At 31.9% G+C, this 17,673-nt stretch overlaps 1 protein-coding gene across 4 annotated transcripts in view; it reads right to left on the bottom strand.

The window, feature by feature from the left end:
- LOC117115218 (serine/threonine-protein kinase ULK4-like) overlaps positions 1-17,673 on the bottom strand; it is a gene marked incomplete at its 3' end in the record, with an annotated part of 111,104 nt that overhangs the window by 46,158 nt on the left and 47,273 nt on the right. For all 4 annotated transcript variants that reach the window (XM_033258926.1, XM_033258942.1, XM_033258934.1 and 1 more), the window contains 1 exon segment: positions 11,135-11,218. In XM_033258926.1, coding sequence (XP_033114817.1) covers positions 11,135-11,218 — 84 coding nt within the window.

Raw genomic sequence — 17,673 nt, 5'->3', positions numbered from 1 at the left:
ATTGTCTTTAGCAGCTTTGGTCTCTAATTAGAATAATAATAAGATAAAACACATTTGGTAATTTGGGACCACAGGAAAATGGTCTTTAATTGGAGGGATCTTTTAATTAGGGGGAGACCTGCAGGCCTAACACTTTGGCACACTCCGTGGTTAGAAAAAAAAATACCACTTTTTTAAAACTTTCACTAAGCAAAAAAAAAACAAAACCTAAAAACCTACACAAATCCATTCATGATGATAAGATATGAATATCTGTGTGTTGTCTATGCCTAGCAAAGCCTATATACAGTAATGACTATAGTTATTATTTGAGATTAATATAGTACTTTACATTGATATAACCTTGAGCTGCTTACAACTTACTGTACTAAGAAAAAATCAAGGAAATAAACTATGAACCCAAAACCACCTTTGTGGAAAAATAAAAGGAGGGAGGGGAGAGAGAGGGAGGTGGGATTTGAAATGAACATTATCCTTTCAAAATAGATGGACGAGAAACAAATTTCTTTCTGCCTCAATTAACATTAATTTTTTATTGATTACCATAAATTATCAAACAAGCACTTATATCGATTAAGTGTTTCTTTAGATTAAATGCCGCACCAAATATAATTTTTTCCCCTAAGCGCCGCTTTCAAATAAGCACTGTGGTGTTTAATCAAGATGTCACATTGCCTCATCGAAAGTACATTAATTACAAAATACCTTGATGTAACATCGAGAAACTATTATTGCAGAAATTAATGCATACAGTATGTACCATTTTAAAACATTCCGATAAATTGATAAGCACCAATTGCGAAAAAATAGACTGTTTTCCTTTTTCAAACTGAAGCCTTTATCAGAAATTCATCAAACTTGGCCACAATGTTTCTTTACCTAAGATCTAGAGCTGATCAAATTTTGAAGGGTCAGGATCAAAGGTCAAGGTCACAATCAATGTAAAAACTATTATTTTATTTATTTGTGTACCGCCCATAGTTTTAATCACAAACTTGTCGAACTTGTTCACAATGTTCTATGACCAAAGATCTCAGTATTTGAATGTTGAAGGGCAAGAGGTCACAATCAACAAAAAAATGATTTTTTTTTTTTGCAGAAACTTGGCCACAAAGATCTGGAAGTGACTAAATTTCGAAGGGTCAGGGTCAAAGGTAAAGGACACAATGATCGAAAAACTTGTAGAACTTGTTTGCCGTATAGACGTGTGTGTGTGCTTGTACAGGCTTGTCGGTAAAGTGTAAACAAACAAACATACCCATTAATTTCAAAGTAATATGTGAAAACAAGTGTTGTGGATAGAAGAGTGTTTTCCATACTACCAGCCCGGGTTCAAATCCTAAGGAGTCTACTTTTGTTTTGGTTTTTTTTCCCATTTTTTATTTTTATGGGGACAATATGCGGGGAAAATATACTACTGAGGAGAATTATGATGTGGATGGAGGTATGCACTCTCTGAGCGCCCTCTAGTTATTACTATTATTAAATGGAGGGAGACCTTAGCAATTTTGATCAGTCCTCATTTGAAGGCTTCGAGAGTAGGGGCTGTAAAATACCTGCATAATGTATTGTTTCACTTTGTGTCTGAAACTTATTTTGATCTTTCCAAAATGAGTAATTCAATTTGAATTTCTTATTTGAATTTTTGAGGTTTTTTAATTTTTTTACCACAGATGTATATCTTTAATGTTTTTCTTTTTTTTAAAAAGTTTTATCATGAAAATCGATAAAAGAAAACTAAAACAAATGAAAAATCATAGATAATACACGTGATACTGTTTACAAGATCTGTGGTTCAGAAAAGGTTGCTGGCAACTGCTTAAAAAGCAGGTCATTTTTTAAACCCAGGAATATTTATGTATGAAATGTTTATCAAAAGCTATTAAAATATGAAATTAAAACAAAATCTCCCTATTTTGCATTCATATCTAGTTATATCAAGACGATTATCTGATAAATCATAGAAAATAATTTATTTGTGATGGTTATTCTACGACTTAAAATTGATAGGTCATCATTATGGTTTAATGTCAAAATTATTTTGTGATAGTATTTCAATATGCCAAATAAATGTTTTCTAAAATGTTTTTTTTAAATTTATTTTTATTTTTAGTAACAACCGATGTTGTTCACATCATGCAAAGTAATATAAATACATCATTGCAGATTAACACATTGCATGCCACGCCATTTTTTTCCATCCCATACTAAGGCATAAAAAGTGCCACCATAGAGAAAATGATTTTCAAACATTTAGTGTTTATTTTTAGATCTTCATTACTTCCAGGTCGTTCCCTGAACCCTCAGGTTGAGAATTCAGGTTCTAGCGACCACTGCCAGCGGCCTTACGTGCACTACAATAGAGGTATGTTGGACAGGTGTAGACGTGAACTCACATCCTTGACGCCTCGAGTAAATAATAATAATAATAGTAGCGTAGTTTTATATATTGCACATATCCATCTAATGTAAGATGCTCAGGGCGCTTGATATGTGGACTAGGAACTCGACCAATGACTTTCTTCGCCCCTACAGTAAGTGTCCCTGCTAACCACTCGGCCATTGAACCCTTTTCGCACACCAAATCTTACAATTTGAAAATGTCTTACTATTTATCATTTTGTTTATATTTGTAGTGTATATAAAAGTACTGTATCATGTATTATAAACATTATTTATTTAAATCCAATAATTAATAATAAATTTTCTGAGACTCTGTTTGTAATCTAGTTTTATATTCAAGCAATTTGTTCTTGAAAATAAACATTATTTTAATCATTAATAAAAATCATTCATGCACTACTTTTCTTACATTTTCTGAAATTTTATTTTGAACAAAATGATTAAAAACATTTTTGAGAAGAAAAAGAGCTTTTTCAATATGAATAATAATTGCTCAGCCAATGTGTTGATTTTGAACTTTCTGATTTGAGAAATCAATTAATGATAATTGGTATGACTAATTCAATTAATAATAATATCTTTGTAAGTTATGGCAGAGAGAATGAAAAAGGATGTTTGCATGATTAAAGTGCTGGATCATGAATAGTTCGAGGGTGTTCACACCAAAGAACGATTTCTTACAATCTGTAATGAAAACTATAAATAAAGTCTTCTTAAATAATTCATCAGCAAAAAAATACACTTCTCTTGGTTATATAAAGTACAAGAAGTCTATTGACTCCCCATAACATAAATTGCATTTAACCTGACGAATTAAAGTATCTGATTTTTCCCATCACACATGTATTTTGAGAAATGGAAAATTTTTTTTTTATTAACATACATTATATTTATGTTCCAAACTGCAAATAATGTCTTGGATAGGATATTTCTAGGGAATGGACCTTAAATTGTCAACAAGCAGAGTGGAAATGCGTGGGTTGCAAAAGGTTTTAGAGGCAGCACACCTGTGGGATAATATAATATGTGGGGTATGTTAAGATGGTACTAATATTGTCAGCATTACACCATGAATCAATACTTAGGTTGGGACATGGGGACTTTCCCCTGATATTTTTCATCAAATGCAATGAGGCTCAGAATTCCACGCACTACATAGCCGGAACAACCACCGACAAGTTTTACGGCAGGTTCATTACGGTCACACCTATTTTATCTCGGAGCAGAGCATCAGAATACAGTACTCACAAGGTCACTGCTTTAATTCCCACAGTAGTACATATTTACGCATATGTTGTATAGGCGTGGTAAAAAACACATTATGTGTTGTAATTTGGCAGGTGGAAGAACTGACTAATGTAGTATTAATATATTAACCCAAAGTACAACTCTTGAACAAAGTTGAGTCATTCATATCATGTTACAAAATAATTCGGTATTCAAAGTTTTGATTTGAATTATTTTTTCTGACAATACTACATCGGCTACATGTCTAATTATTAAAATTATTCTTGTTGCTAATATTATTAAATTGTTAAATCATAATTCTATGTATTAACATTAAATATGTGAGAAGATCACATGAACTAATGTATGTAAAACTGTAAAAGTTAATACATTGCATAGTATTTTACTTTGTAAGGAATATGACTTTTTTTTCTTCTACACAATGATGGTCATTACTGTCTTCGCACACACACTGTCAATCAATCGATCAACCAACCAATCAATCAATCAATCAATCAGTTAATCATTAATCAATCAAATAATTCTTTTCTTCAAATTAAATTGAGATACGGAATATGATTAACTAAATTGAAGATTGCTTCTTAAATTTAATAAAATAGTGCTTTTTATAAATGGGAATAATATATATATTTTATACAGTTAAGGCATTGTAACAGTGAAAGAATGGTCTCTAATTAAGAACACACATGGACATGCAATGCTTATGACGATGTTTGGATCAATAAAATGAGAAGGTGATAAGACTCGATTTTATAGTGCATCTTCTTGTAGTGTGTTGTTATTATGGCTCAACGTGAAAATTCAAGCGGATATTGGCCCTTGACGGAGCATCTTCAGAGATAAGAAATATTGCACACCTAGTAGATATTTGTTCTCTTGACTTCCTCAAAATAAAAATTGGCTCTATGTTTATATTTAAGTTTATGTTACTGTATATAATTTGTTGTTTAATTACTGTTTATTTTTATTTCTAATATTCATTTTTTTTTCCATGTGATCCACTAGTGAAAATGTGCTACATCACTGAAAGTGTTATCACAAAATAAATAAATACTATTACTATTTATTTCATTGTTCATTTACTTTACTGCAACTTACTTAGCAATTTATTTATATCATAATATATATGTATATACATATATTGAAGAGTGAGTTTGCATGATAGGACCTAATATAAATCTTACTGTATTTTACTTCCTGTTAAATTATTGGGTAGTTTATTCACTCCCACTGAAAGTCTAGCATTCAGCTGGCTCAATATAAACACCGCTAATAAACTACTGCTTACGTCCATCTCTATATTGCTGACATCTTATCATTGTTTACTTGTAATTAATTCACTAATTAACTTGTCACCGAACTTTCATTTTGTGATCCAATGAATTAATTGTATTTTTTACTCGGTTCTGATTGGTTAATATTATTTTTTATACAATATGTTAGATCTTTCCAAGTTTACTCAATTCTATTCAATTATTCAATCAATAATTAACTGCACAGACATGATATTCAAAAAGGAACAAGGACAATAAAAAAGAAATGGAGAAACGTTTTGATATATATATAAAAAGGTCTTGAGAGAATTGTTGATACAAAAGTGATTAAAAGTGCAATACCGAAATGATTATTATAATTAAAACTATGAAGATAATTACAATTAAAGCTTTCTATCAGTATCTGTACAATAATCGTAGGTATTTTTAATGTAAATATTAATAAGTAGTTTTTATATTTTAAGACAATTTTGTACCGTTTTATGGATTTTTTTTACAGATCCTGATGAAGAGCGTAAGCTCGAAAGCTTGATTATTAAAGACACGTTTTGTTCCATCCAAGCCTCCGACTATTTCTTTCATCTATAAAAATATATATTTATATATATATACATAACTTGTGTCATAGTTAATACAGTTGGCCCTCCAAAACAAGACTGCCAATGGGACCTGAAAAATTTGGGGGTCGGTCTTTAATAAGAGGGTCAAATAATGAGAGGTGTCTCATAATTAGAGGGATCTCGAAATGGAGGGTGCACTGTACATTTGTAAAAATTATTAAGTATCATTGTTCCATACACATTGAAAATCATACAATAAACAATTTTAAAATGTAATGTCATTTGAGTAGTAAGATAGATACTTTTTTTTATAGTATTACAGCAGAAATAAAATTGTTTAATCAATCAATATATTAATTAAGTTATTTAATTACATGGAAGGTGTTCATCGTCATCATCATTATCTTTGCATCAGAGAAAAGTTGTTTGACAGCTTTGTTCTGTTTTGCGTATTTCCTGGATGCGTTTTTTTCCATGTAGGTCGTCTTTTGAAAGTGTTTTGAGTTTCTTCGTATTGATTTTCAGTTGAACTAGTTACTGAGTGTTTTTTAGCCTAGTGAGGTCACACAAGGGTTTTGATTACAAAGATTCTCAATCTTTCCCCAAATAGATAGATAGAAATTTATACTTATACTCTGGATACTTAATCAACTTTTACATTGTTCTTCCTTAAGTCCCAGTTAATAGTTAAAACATTAAAATAAGAAATGAGAGTTAAGAAATTATATGCAAAAACAAAAGAAAATTAGGTAAACAAGCAACATTTGGTATACACAAGAAGCAAAATGAAAATGTGATATTAAATCAATTTTAAGGAATGCAAGGTAAGGAATTTATTAAACTGTGAGTATCAGGTGGAAGATTGTTTCACAGTTTAACTGAGCGGTATTTTAATGTATTTTTCCCAAATTCATTGCTCCATTTAGGTAAAACTAATGTATTTTTCGATTTGCTTCTTGTGTTTAGACTGTGATAATTGTCCATTTTCTCTTAAAAATTATTTAAGTACTCAGGGACTGTGCCTGTTAAACATTTAAAGGTCATAATAAGTATATTCTCTTCCCATCGTTGATTTACATACTTCCAATTTAGAGATTTCATAAGATTGTTAACAGGTGTTCTGATATCAGCATTTAAAATAGTGGCAAGTCTATTTAATAATACTTGGAGTGAGTTGAGATGGTCTACAGTACAATTTGACCAAACAGAACTACAATAATCAAAAAGTGGCTGTACTATGGCATTAGCTAAAAGTTTAAGAGAAAAATTAGGAATGAAACTTCTTAATCTAAGAATAATTCCAATACGTTGGCATTTCTTTGAACACACATTTTCAATATGCATGTTCCAAGTGAAAAAACTATCAAAAGTAATGCCTAAATACTTAAAACTATCGACCCTATCAACCAAGTTACCATCTATTGACAAAGAAATATTTAGAAAATTTTGAAGAGTGCATTTAGAACTAAACAACATAATTTTTTTTTTCAGCATTAACTGTTAATTTGTTCAAATTAAACCACTTTGAAATATTATTAGTAATACTAGTAGCAAACCCAAGTCACCCTCTCCCCCATTAAAAATGTCTAAAGCCAAAAAAATCATGCTAAAGCATTTGAAAATCACCTCATTTCACCTTATTTTACGACCCAGGCCCCATCACTTAACCATCGATTCCCCACTTCAGCTCTGTGTCCCCTTCCCATCAGCTCCCCTATTTTAAGTCTCCTAGATGCCACTGTTTATTACTCTCCATACGAAACTGGTTGTTTGGTTAATAAGATAACAAAAGCAAACCACTTTAAAAATTAGTTACAGTATACAATCAATACTTAAAAATTTCAGTGTACTGTTTACACATCACATCGCCCACAGAATAATTATTGTAATTCTTTTCTTAATCCATAGGTTAAACTAAACATCAGGGGAAAGCCGACATATACGTTAAAGTTAACGAGGCGTTTTCTACTGACGTTAAAATATGAGTACCCATTAATGAGTAGTATACTTTAAATCACATCAGCCTGATTAAAGTGGTCAAATCGGTTGAGTAAAGATGCTAAAAACCGGAATCCGTGGGTTTAAAATGGTACTATCATAAAAAATTTGTTAGACGTGATAAAGTTCACATATTTTACAATAAAGTTATATGCATGAATAATTCCTAAGTTTACACCATTAACATGCTTCTACTTGTAATATTCTTGAGCAGAGAGACTGTAATAGGAATATTTAAGTGTTAGAAAAATCACCCTAATTAATAGTATGAGGTATGATCCTGTAAAAGCATGGCAACTTAAAGATTATTCACGAAAGAGTTTCAAACCTGTATCTCTGTTTATAGATTGTTCTGATTACATTTTGTGTAGGCTCTATATTAAACTGACTAAACTACAGTATGTCAATGTAGATCTGAATTTTTTATATTGACTTGATTTTCATGTTGGAATTTTCATCATCAGTGTATAATTTACAAGAGTGTATTCCTACTAAGTTACAATTACATACACTTTGTTTTTTACAAGAACCAGTAAAATTTTGCCTAGGCTCAGTGTTCTTATTTCTTTTTGCATACTTCAAGCTCAGAATGTTCTTATTTGGTTCTTATTTAACATACTTTTCAAAGATAAAAAATGATTATTGTATCATAGTATATTATTACTGTACTGTATTATACAGGTAGAGTCATACTATACCTATTGCACATAGGGTACAGAAGGAAAAAGGAATTTTAAAGCACAACCTTTTTAAACATTAATAATAATACTTTACTGTATGTGACTAGCTTGATTTTTTTTTTTGGTTTTTTTGGTTTTTAAAATAAAAACATTATTTGAAAATTTACCTGTCTTAATTTGTTCTTATTTATTAAGAAATTTCAGCCTCAGTGTTCTTATACAGAAATGGAGATTGTTATGCTACTACTAACTACTAGACAATAAAAATCAAGGTATATAAAAAGAATTCCTTGAGCTTTATCAAATTTTAAATGCATACTAAAATAATGTAAATCAAAGGCTTTTTTAATTTTTTGTTATCGGCATTGCATCTTACTTTCTTTTATTGAGGAATGTAAACAGTGTAGTAAATGGGATTGATAAATGATTTAAATTTATATAATTACCAAAGAAATAGATATATTTTGGAAGACTTCAAGGCAGCAGTAAAAATATAAATTTTTATCTTTCTATGAAATTTACATTTCTTGTGGCCAAAAACTAAAATTTTGTTTTTATTTGAAATAATTGTTATCGACAGGTGCCGGCTTTGTGTATCAAGGTATGAAGTCTCGCCTTAGGAAAAACTCCATTAAAGTAAATTACCATGTTTTTCATTTGTTTCATATATCAGGGGCGGATCCAGTATTTAAAAGAGGGGGGTTTCAAATGTTTCCAAAAAACCCCAAAATGATAGGGAGGTGGGGGTCGTCTCCTGGGAAAATTTTTATTCCTCGATGGCCGGAAATGAGCTTTCACGACTTCTGAGTAGTCTTCTAATGACCTTTAAGTTCATCAAAATTCAAGGTTCCCCCCTCCCCCTTGAGAAAAGGTCAGGTAATTTTATTTCATTCTTTAGGCCTATCATCGAGAAAAAAAAATCAAAGACAGGCAATATTATATTATATATTATTATTTTTATTATTATTATTATTATTATTATTATATTCCAACAACATTGAGTAGTTAGATAATGTAGTCTTTCTTTCAAGGATCGATGAACCAATGGATCGATGAACCAATAGGCCTGAAGAACGCACTTTCGTACATAAATTATTACGACGGCGAACCTCTTGAGAAAAGGTCAGGTAATTTTATCTCATTCTTTAGGCCTATCGTAGAGAAAAAAAAAAAATCAAAGACAGGCAATATTATATTGTACTATTATTATATTCCAACAACATTCAGTAGTTAGATAATGTAGTCTTGCTTTCATGGATCGATGAACCAATAAGCCTGACGAACGCACTTTCGTACATACATTATTACGATGGAGAACCAAAAACAGTAAGTATAATTTATTTAATTGAAAACTAGTTGGGGTAATTGTCTGATCTTCCAACCTATGCCTAGGGGGGGGGGATCCGCCACTGCATATTCTGTATTTTCAATGTTTTTCTGGTTTATCGAATGGGTAGTCCAAAATATATTTCTAAAACAAATTAGTATACCACTTAAGAGACTTGTGTGAATGTATTGTTAATGTCTGAAATAATAATATTATATCTCTTAAAGCGTTATCAAAAATAAAGGGCTCTATGCACTTCATAATATTACTCAGATCACTGGATAGCTGCCAATTATTGACATTCCACACAGAAGTACTAAGTGTAAAATAAGTCACTCCATAGTATTGATTCAATATTGTTACAATAAATTTAGAAACATTACAGTATTTTGTGATGAGTCAACACTAGTGCTGTGGGGCTGGCGGGGCCCAGGATAAGAAAAAGCATATTTCTCTATTATCTCTGTAACAGTTTAAATTAAGCATTTATTCAATTCATTTTTATTGCAATAAATATCATATAAAAATAGTGTAAATGACTGGATGATACAATATAATTATACATATACATAAAAGGCCATGGCTTTGGCGGCTTTGCCACCAGGACTCCTTGGACCTTGCTTGTGCCTTTACCAACCTCCATACCCCAGGCAGTGGACCTGGCAACTACGCTGCCCCAGGGCCAAGTGTAGTGTACCGGACAATATTTACAATGTACTTATGTATCTCTATTTACCTAAATTTTGAGATGTTCAGACTTATCTCCATTTGTCTCTCTAGGGATATACATCAATATAAATATGAACTTAATTTGGTGGTTTCAGACCAATGATTCTCTCACCTTAATGTAAATCGAGAAGGACTGCTAAGAGTGATCAAAACATAGAGCAGTAACCTTTAAATTCTCAGTTCAACAAAAGTGAAAATTTCAATTTGGCATAATTTGATTTACATTAATGTCTATATGTCTTTTCCAGTGAACTTGAAAAGTGCATTTCAATCACTGATAAAGCAGTGTAAAACACCTCAATCTCTGGAATGACACTTTCTTACACTTGAGCTATGCCCTCTTGTGTTCAGCTCGCAGGCCAAAAAAAAAAAAAACAAACACAATTTGTTTGTCAATAACCGACTAACAATAGTCAATGAGTCATATTGGCTGTCACCCCTTTTAAACAGTTCGATAGTCAGCAGTGCATCTAAGCTTTATGTCAGTTTTCACTCTGATAAATTGTTATGGATCAATCAATCAAATAATCCAGATTAAGTTGAGCAAGTTTCTTCACACCCACAAGTGACAAGTCAGAAATGGTGTCAAGTTACCTAATTTGGATACCTATGAATTTTTTGATGGCAATGCAAAGAACACAGAGTACACATTATCTAATATATCAATACTAGTAATAAGTTTACATACAGAATTTAAAGGGGCAGTTCTACATGCATTACCTCATAAATTGACATTTTATGACTTTTATAACATTATTATAGCAGCAGTTCTACTGTAAGTGCGATAACCACGCAGCATGAAAGTGTCTGCCCTTACATTTTAAAATACTGGTAGTCACTGATCAATCATACATTTAGCAATTCATACAATTCATCAGTAAATTTCATCCAAATAAACAAATCCATTGAACATACCTTTAGCCTTTGGGGGCGAGTAGTCCCTGTTGAGTACGCTGTACATAACATCTTCAAATGTGTTACCATCAAACGGTACGTGGCCTGTCAAGAGAAGGAGAACAAATCAATAGATGCTGACATTTTATGTGACATCCATAGGAAGTCACAACAGGTGATGTGTAAAAAAATTTAATGATCGAGGTTGATCTATAATACCATTCAATGAACATCATTGATGCGTAGGGCAGATGAAACACGAACAGGTGACTATAACTTTTATTTAGACTTTTTAAAAAATTAAAAAATAATTTTGCTGTTATAAGGTTCACAATCAAGTCTTTCCGATTTACATGGAAATAAAAAATGCCTTCAACACAGACTGATGTTCTAGGATCATTATTCCATTGATGTGAGAATCTATCACACTCCATATTATAAAAGTATGATCGCCTTCACTGGTCTATAAAACTGGTTGGGTTTTTTAGTGCTATTTATAGTGTCAGTGACAGGTCCAGGAATTACAAATAGAGGAAGCCTGGAGAAGGAATTTTGACAGATGGAGTATACAGAAACTACAGTTCAAACCTCAAAAAAAATCTGAGAATAATTTCTAGAATCTAAAACTGGACAGTGAAAACAGATTTAGAGCATGAGAAAGAGACAACAGTCTCAGATTATAAACAACTCAGTGAGAGGATCCAGGAATTTGAAAGAAGTTGAAAGGGGGAGGGGTCCCAGAAGATCAATTTTACAAATTGATGGCCTAAACCAGCTCATTTTTGACAGATGGAGTATACAAAAACTAGAGCTCCAAACCTAAAAAAAATCTGAGAATAATTTCTAGAATCTAGAACTTGACAGTGAAAACAGATAATTTAGAGCATGAGAAAGAGACAATAGTCTCAGATTATAAACAAATCAGTGAGAGGATCCAGGAATTTGAAAGAAGTTGGAAGGGTGAATGTGGGGGGGGGGGGCACACACACACACACACCAGAAAGTCAATTTTACAAATTAAGGGCCAAAACCAGCTCATTTCCAACATTGTTGGGGCCATGTTACAAAATACAAAATGTTTTGAATATGGATGGCAGGAATGGCAATCTCAGTCTAAAAATTAAAATGCTATTTTTCCCTCCCTTTTTTTTCATTTTGAAATATTTAGGGAGCCCTGGGCTTCCCTCCCCTTTAAATTAAACTATGCAAATTTATATAAAAGATGATTAACTTTCTGCTGGCCAAATATTGGATAGCAGCCAGGGAATCTTTTTAAAATATTTTATATTACAACAAAACAAACAACTATTTGAATCTGGAAATGGAAAGCACATGTTTCTACCTCCCTAATACCAAACAAACCACAACTAATGCCCCATAAAAGCTTTGGTTAAGGATTGAATGGTCCAATAAGGAGGAAATTGGAAAATTAGTTTTTCCCAGTAAGATTGACTGCTACCTTTTACTTTATTGTCAAAGCAACTTGCAAACAATTTGTTGTATCTTTTTTTCTGTTAGCTCAATTCCAAGACACATACTGAAATTCCTTTAATCTGATATGAAAATGAAAGCTTTTTTATTTCCCATATGCTTGATAATTTTTAATTGATTGATTGGTGTGGGATTAATTTCAATGCCAATGATCGGAATATAGAACAAGAGCAAATGTATTGTCAATTAACAATAACATACACATAACTAAATATTAAATGTATTTCAATTTGACTTTTGATCTTTAAGTTTCTTCATTTTCTTTGTATCTTCTTGCAAAAATGGCCTTGTGAAAAACACTATTATGGAGATACAATTTGTTTCCAATTTAAAATAAAGTATTTTATATACTGTGTTCCACATAAATCTATTAGATTTCAACTAAAATTTACAAAAAAAATAATTGTCCTGACCAATTTAAAGGCATTCAAATAACATCATTCCTATAATCTGCAAAAATTATAGATTTCTGTGGTGAGAACATCAGTACATAATTTAAAATTATTTTTTAAACTGTGACATAGATAACACGATTTTTTTAAACAAACAAGTTATATTTTCATTTTTGAGATATTTTTCTTATTATTTTTGTAGCAAAATTTGTAAATCAACAATAACCTAAATTATTTTGACCTCACTGGAAGTTATTATACTGAAACTTCATTAACACATGGATTGCCAAGCCTTTTTTCATCGTAGGGTGCTACCATTATGAAAATCCTTCCCATCAAGTAACGAAACATAAACGTATGGTATATATATTTTTAGATGACTACAACCACGGTTCTTTGCTGAACCACCAGAACGTGAGTTTGTGTTCTGGTGACAACTGCCAGCTTGATTACGTGCAATACAATAGTGGTATGTTTGGTCAGGTGTGGATGTGAACTCATCAGGGGTGTACCCAGGATTTTTTTCTGGGTGGGTTGTGATCATAATTTTTTGGAGCTTTTCAGTGGGAAAAAGGAAAATCGATTACAGCGCGACCAGCTTGAAGCGGATTGCAGGCTCAGTTTCAGAATTGCTGGAATTGAGATAGATTACGTCATGCAATTGGCAAGGTCTTTGGAGTCATTGCTGGTACCTCATCAATGCTTTTTCATTTGTCATTGTGAAAAGGCCCTAGAAAAAAATGTCAATGAAAAAAATGTGGAACTTTGACAGTTTTTTTGGGGGAAGGGGGTCGTACGACCTTCCCAAGCCCTCTTTGCATACACCCACGCTCATGTCCTTGGCGCTCTGATTAAACCATGTCTGACGTGAACTCGCATCCCTGGCAGGGAACATGTTAAGCAATTCTATGTTTTAATTGAATTTTTAGGGTTTCGGCAGATTGTACTACTGAGAACAGAGCAGCTTGAAAGCTCAGACGAACTGGTGGTGCCAGTGTGCATGTGCTGGTTCAATTCGTCAAAAGACGTTTTAGCCCTTGGTACATTGTGCAATAGGCATACAGTGGAAGAGATTTGGTGCAGTAGAAATGGTTTAGTTCCCCAACCAAGAGGTCGGGGTTTCAATCCTTCACTGTGCATTTCGCTTGTGTTCTTCAGCAAGGCACTTTATCTACATTGCTTTAGTCTACCCAGCTGTATCAATGGGTACCAGCAAAATGTAGCCTGCAGTGGACAAGCGTCCCACCCAGGGGGAGTATCACGCTCTCATCCGCTTCACGCTACAGAAACTGGGGATAAGCCCCACCAGCCCTATGAATCCCATGGCTAGGCAAGGATTTACTTTTGTGCAATATGGTCTAAGTGCATGTTGAAGTACTGAAAATTCACCAGCATAAAGACTTTTGAATTTAGTGTGACATATTAAAATTCAATGAAAGGTAATTATGAACATAACTAGTTTTGATAATATACAAACGATGATTTTGACTACTGGTATCACTATTGATACTTTGAATAAAAAACAAAATCATAGAACACATACAAGGAAAAATCACAATACAAAAATGTTAATATTGATATTTACATCAATGTTTACTATTTTGGAACAAGACTGACGACCCTGACAAATTTCACATAGAAAAACTTTTTTGATAGAGTATAGTACTAGGTGAAAACCTTAGTGCCATATATTGACAATTTATTTATTAAAGCTGTTTTCTGAATATATTGTTGCTATTTTTTCAGATTGCTTTTTCATGTTTTCGCACAGGGGTTTTCTACCCTCCACTTTGGTAAATTTCCATGCATGGATCTTCTTCAAATTTGGTCACACCAAAGTCCATAATTCATGCAAGGTGTGCCTGGTGTAAAATGTCATTCTACATATTTTTAATATTAATGAATGACACAAGACTTAACAGGGTTGAGTTCTAGTGCAATGGTTAGAACGCTCCGCACTATATCTCAAAGTCAGTTCTCTGCTGCCAATGCCAGTCACTTAGAGGAGACATATTTGAAGGCTTGCTTATACCATACACTAGATGGCAATCATTTTACAAGAAATAAGATGTATAAAAAATTGCTTTTAGTGTAAGGAATACTATATTAATTACTTTATAAATTAACCACCTTCCCATTTCAGTTTTTAAACTGGTGGTAACTAGAGCTCAAATCTAAGTAGCATCAATTTTTTAAGTAGTTTTTAACTTCTTATTTCAAAGATCATTTCTCATCATATATAGTTTTATCTATTTATGCATTTTTTATATTAGCTTTTTTATCTTTTATTCTTGCTTCGACTTTTCATTGTTTTTGCAAGCTTCCTTAAATGATATCATACTTGTCTTGTTGATATTTACAAGCGTTTAATCATTTTAGTTTCTACTTCAAGATAATTTCTTTTGGTTACAATTACTTTGATTATTTAATTATACTTGCTGTATGACAGCACGGCAGTCTGTGAGTGCCACCGTTCTAAAGGTGAAATGTCATCATATAAATAGAATATTTACAATATAATATATTTGTACTATATTTTATTCAAATTAAAAAGTCTTCAAACCGTAATATCATTTCATAATAGTATAAAAAGATAATGAGGCAGGATGCCTTGAGCAGATGCCCTCATCAATCAATTCCTATATTTGATTTGAATTAGAAATTAGCATCTTGATTAGGTACAATCCTCAAAGATGTACAATCATTCAAGAAGACAAAAAAAACCCTCAAATATCCAAATAAATTTTGAATAGCTTATTTAAAAAGATCAAATAAATTCATTAGCTAAGTAGATTTCACCAATTTACAGAGATTTTACTTCAAAAATCCTTAAATTCATTACTAGTCAATTTAAGGAGTTATGCAAAAGAATACAAGAAAGTTATTACTGTATTTACCTGTCCAAAAATTAATGGGAGAATTTTTCTAATTCAAATTTTTAATTTTAAGTTAATACCTTACTTAAACATACAAATTAGGCAATTAAAATGTGGAATTAAAATTTGTTTAAATCATGATTATTAGTATCTTTAAATTTAAGGGCATCATCATTTTTGTGGGCTTAAGAACTACAGTATTGCATAAAAACGTGAATCTTTTTCTGAAATTCCCCAAAGTGTACCATGCTGGCAATTAGGAATTCTGCCGGCAACTCAAACTCCTTGGGATCACCTTAACAACTATTTATATGAATTCCAACGGGAACGAAAATAGAAATAGAACCAAGTATCAATGAGAGTAGTTTTCATTTAACCAATAATCAAGAGGTCATTGCTGGGGTCACATAGGGAAAGAATCCGCCAAGTTACGGCAGAGTATGTGAAGTTTTTAATTACAAAACACGACAAATCCCTTAAGCTTACATTAAATAAGGTGCCTTTCCTATTTCCTTTAGAATATGCTACATACAAGAAGTAAACACAGTCTAACAAAGGTGAGGTAGCCATCGCCGTTTGCTTTCATTTTTAATACCTTGGAATGTTTCTACTACGGGTGAGCAACAAATGCAATCAGGATATCTGTTTTTTTAGATTGGATCGATAAGAGCTGACCTACAGTATAGAAGTCCTATTTTCTTTAATTTGCAATATTTATAAATGCTGTATTTACTGGTTTTAATAGTATTAAACCAATGAACTATTAGTACAACATGTACTTAAAAAAAACAGAGAGTAACCAAATCAACTTTTCAAAGACTGCTTACATTTTCTTACAAATACAATAATTCTACATCACAACTGTACCTACCCCTCCTCGTTTTTACATAATTGATTGATAATTGAGTTTATTTGAATTTGAGAAAACATTTTTTCTATACAATACTGAGATAAAAGATATTACATTTTATATACTATTTCATTTTTTGGGTGATTTTAAAAACATAAAAAAATAATTCAACCTGGTCATAATATAGTATTAATTTATAATTTCAAATAAATAAGTTCTCCAATAAATAACTTTAACTTTGAATATAAAATTGTTTTGTTTTTTTTTTAACTGATACTTTTCAAGAATTTGATGGTTAAACACATTTTTCCAGGTTATAAAATAATAAAATGGAATATAAAAATAGAAGGAGAATGGGGATGTCTCTAAGAGTGGTGTGAGAGGCTTCAGGAGTGCCTTTCTTTCCCAAGCAGATGTCCCTTATTGTCAATACTATTATCTTAACTTTTATAGGCTACCCCTTATTCAATTATTAATAATTATTCATAAATTGTATATAATTCTGTAATTCTATATAATTCTATATAGTTCTGAAAAGAACTGTTGTTGTTGGTTGAGAATATCTCGACGTTTCGGTTGACTTGCTTCAACCGTCTTCAGGAGAATAATATCTGCAGAGATCTCAAACAGGGAAATACTTATATGTTTGAGTGATGAGACTTGCTGCTGATTGGTTGAAAACTAAACAAAGGCTGAGCCTACCAGTGAAAAGCTATACAAAAGCTAAAATTCACAGTCTGAATAGAAGGGTGGGGCGTGGCTAGAAAGCCAAGCCAGTGGCATTTTTATTCATAAATTGGTGATGAAATCTTTAAATCTGCCTTTCATCTACCTTATCTTATTTTCATTCACAACATTATGATTACTTTTCGACCCAACTGGAGTGAATTAGACAACCAAATCCCAAAGCTATATTTTAAACTGAACTTGTGACGAAGAAGTTAAATCCTA

Source organism: Anneissia japonica, unplaced genomic scaffold (genome assembly GCF_011630105.1).
Source record: "Anneissia japonica isolate Jap-2015-1 unplaced genomic scaffold, ASM1163010v1 scaffold199_len4679917_cov187, whole genome shotgun sequence".
Classification (NCBI taxonomy): Eukaryota; Metazoa; Echinodermata; class Crinoidea; order Comatulida; family Comatulidae; genus Anneissia; species Anneissia japonica.
Note: the sequence above shows the minus strand (reverse complement) of the source record. Positions and strands in the feature narration are given on the sequence as shown.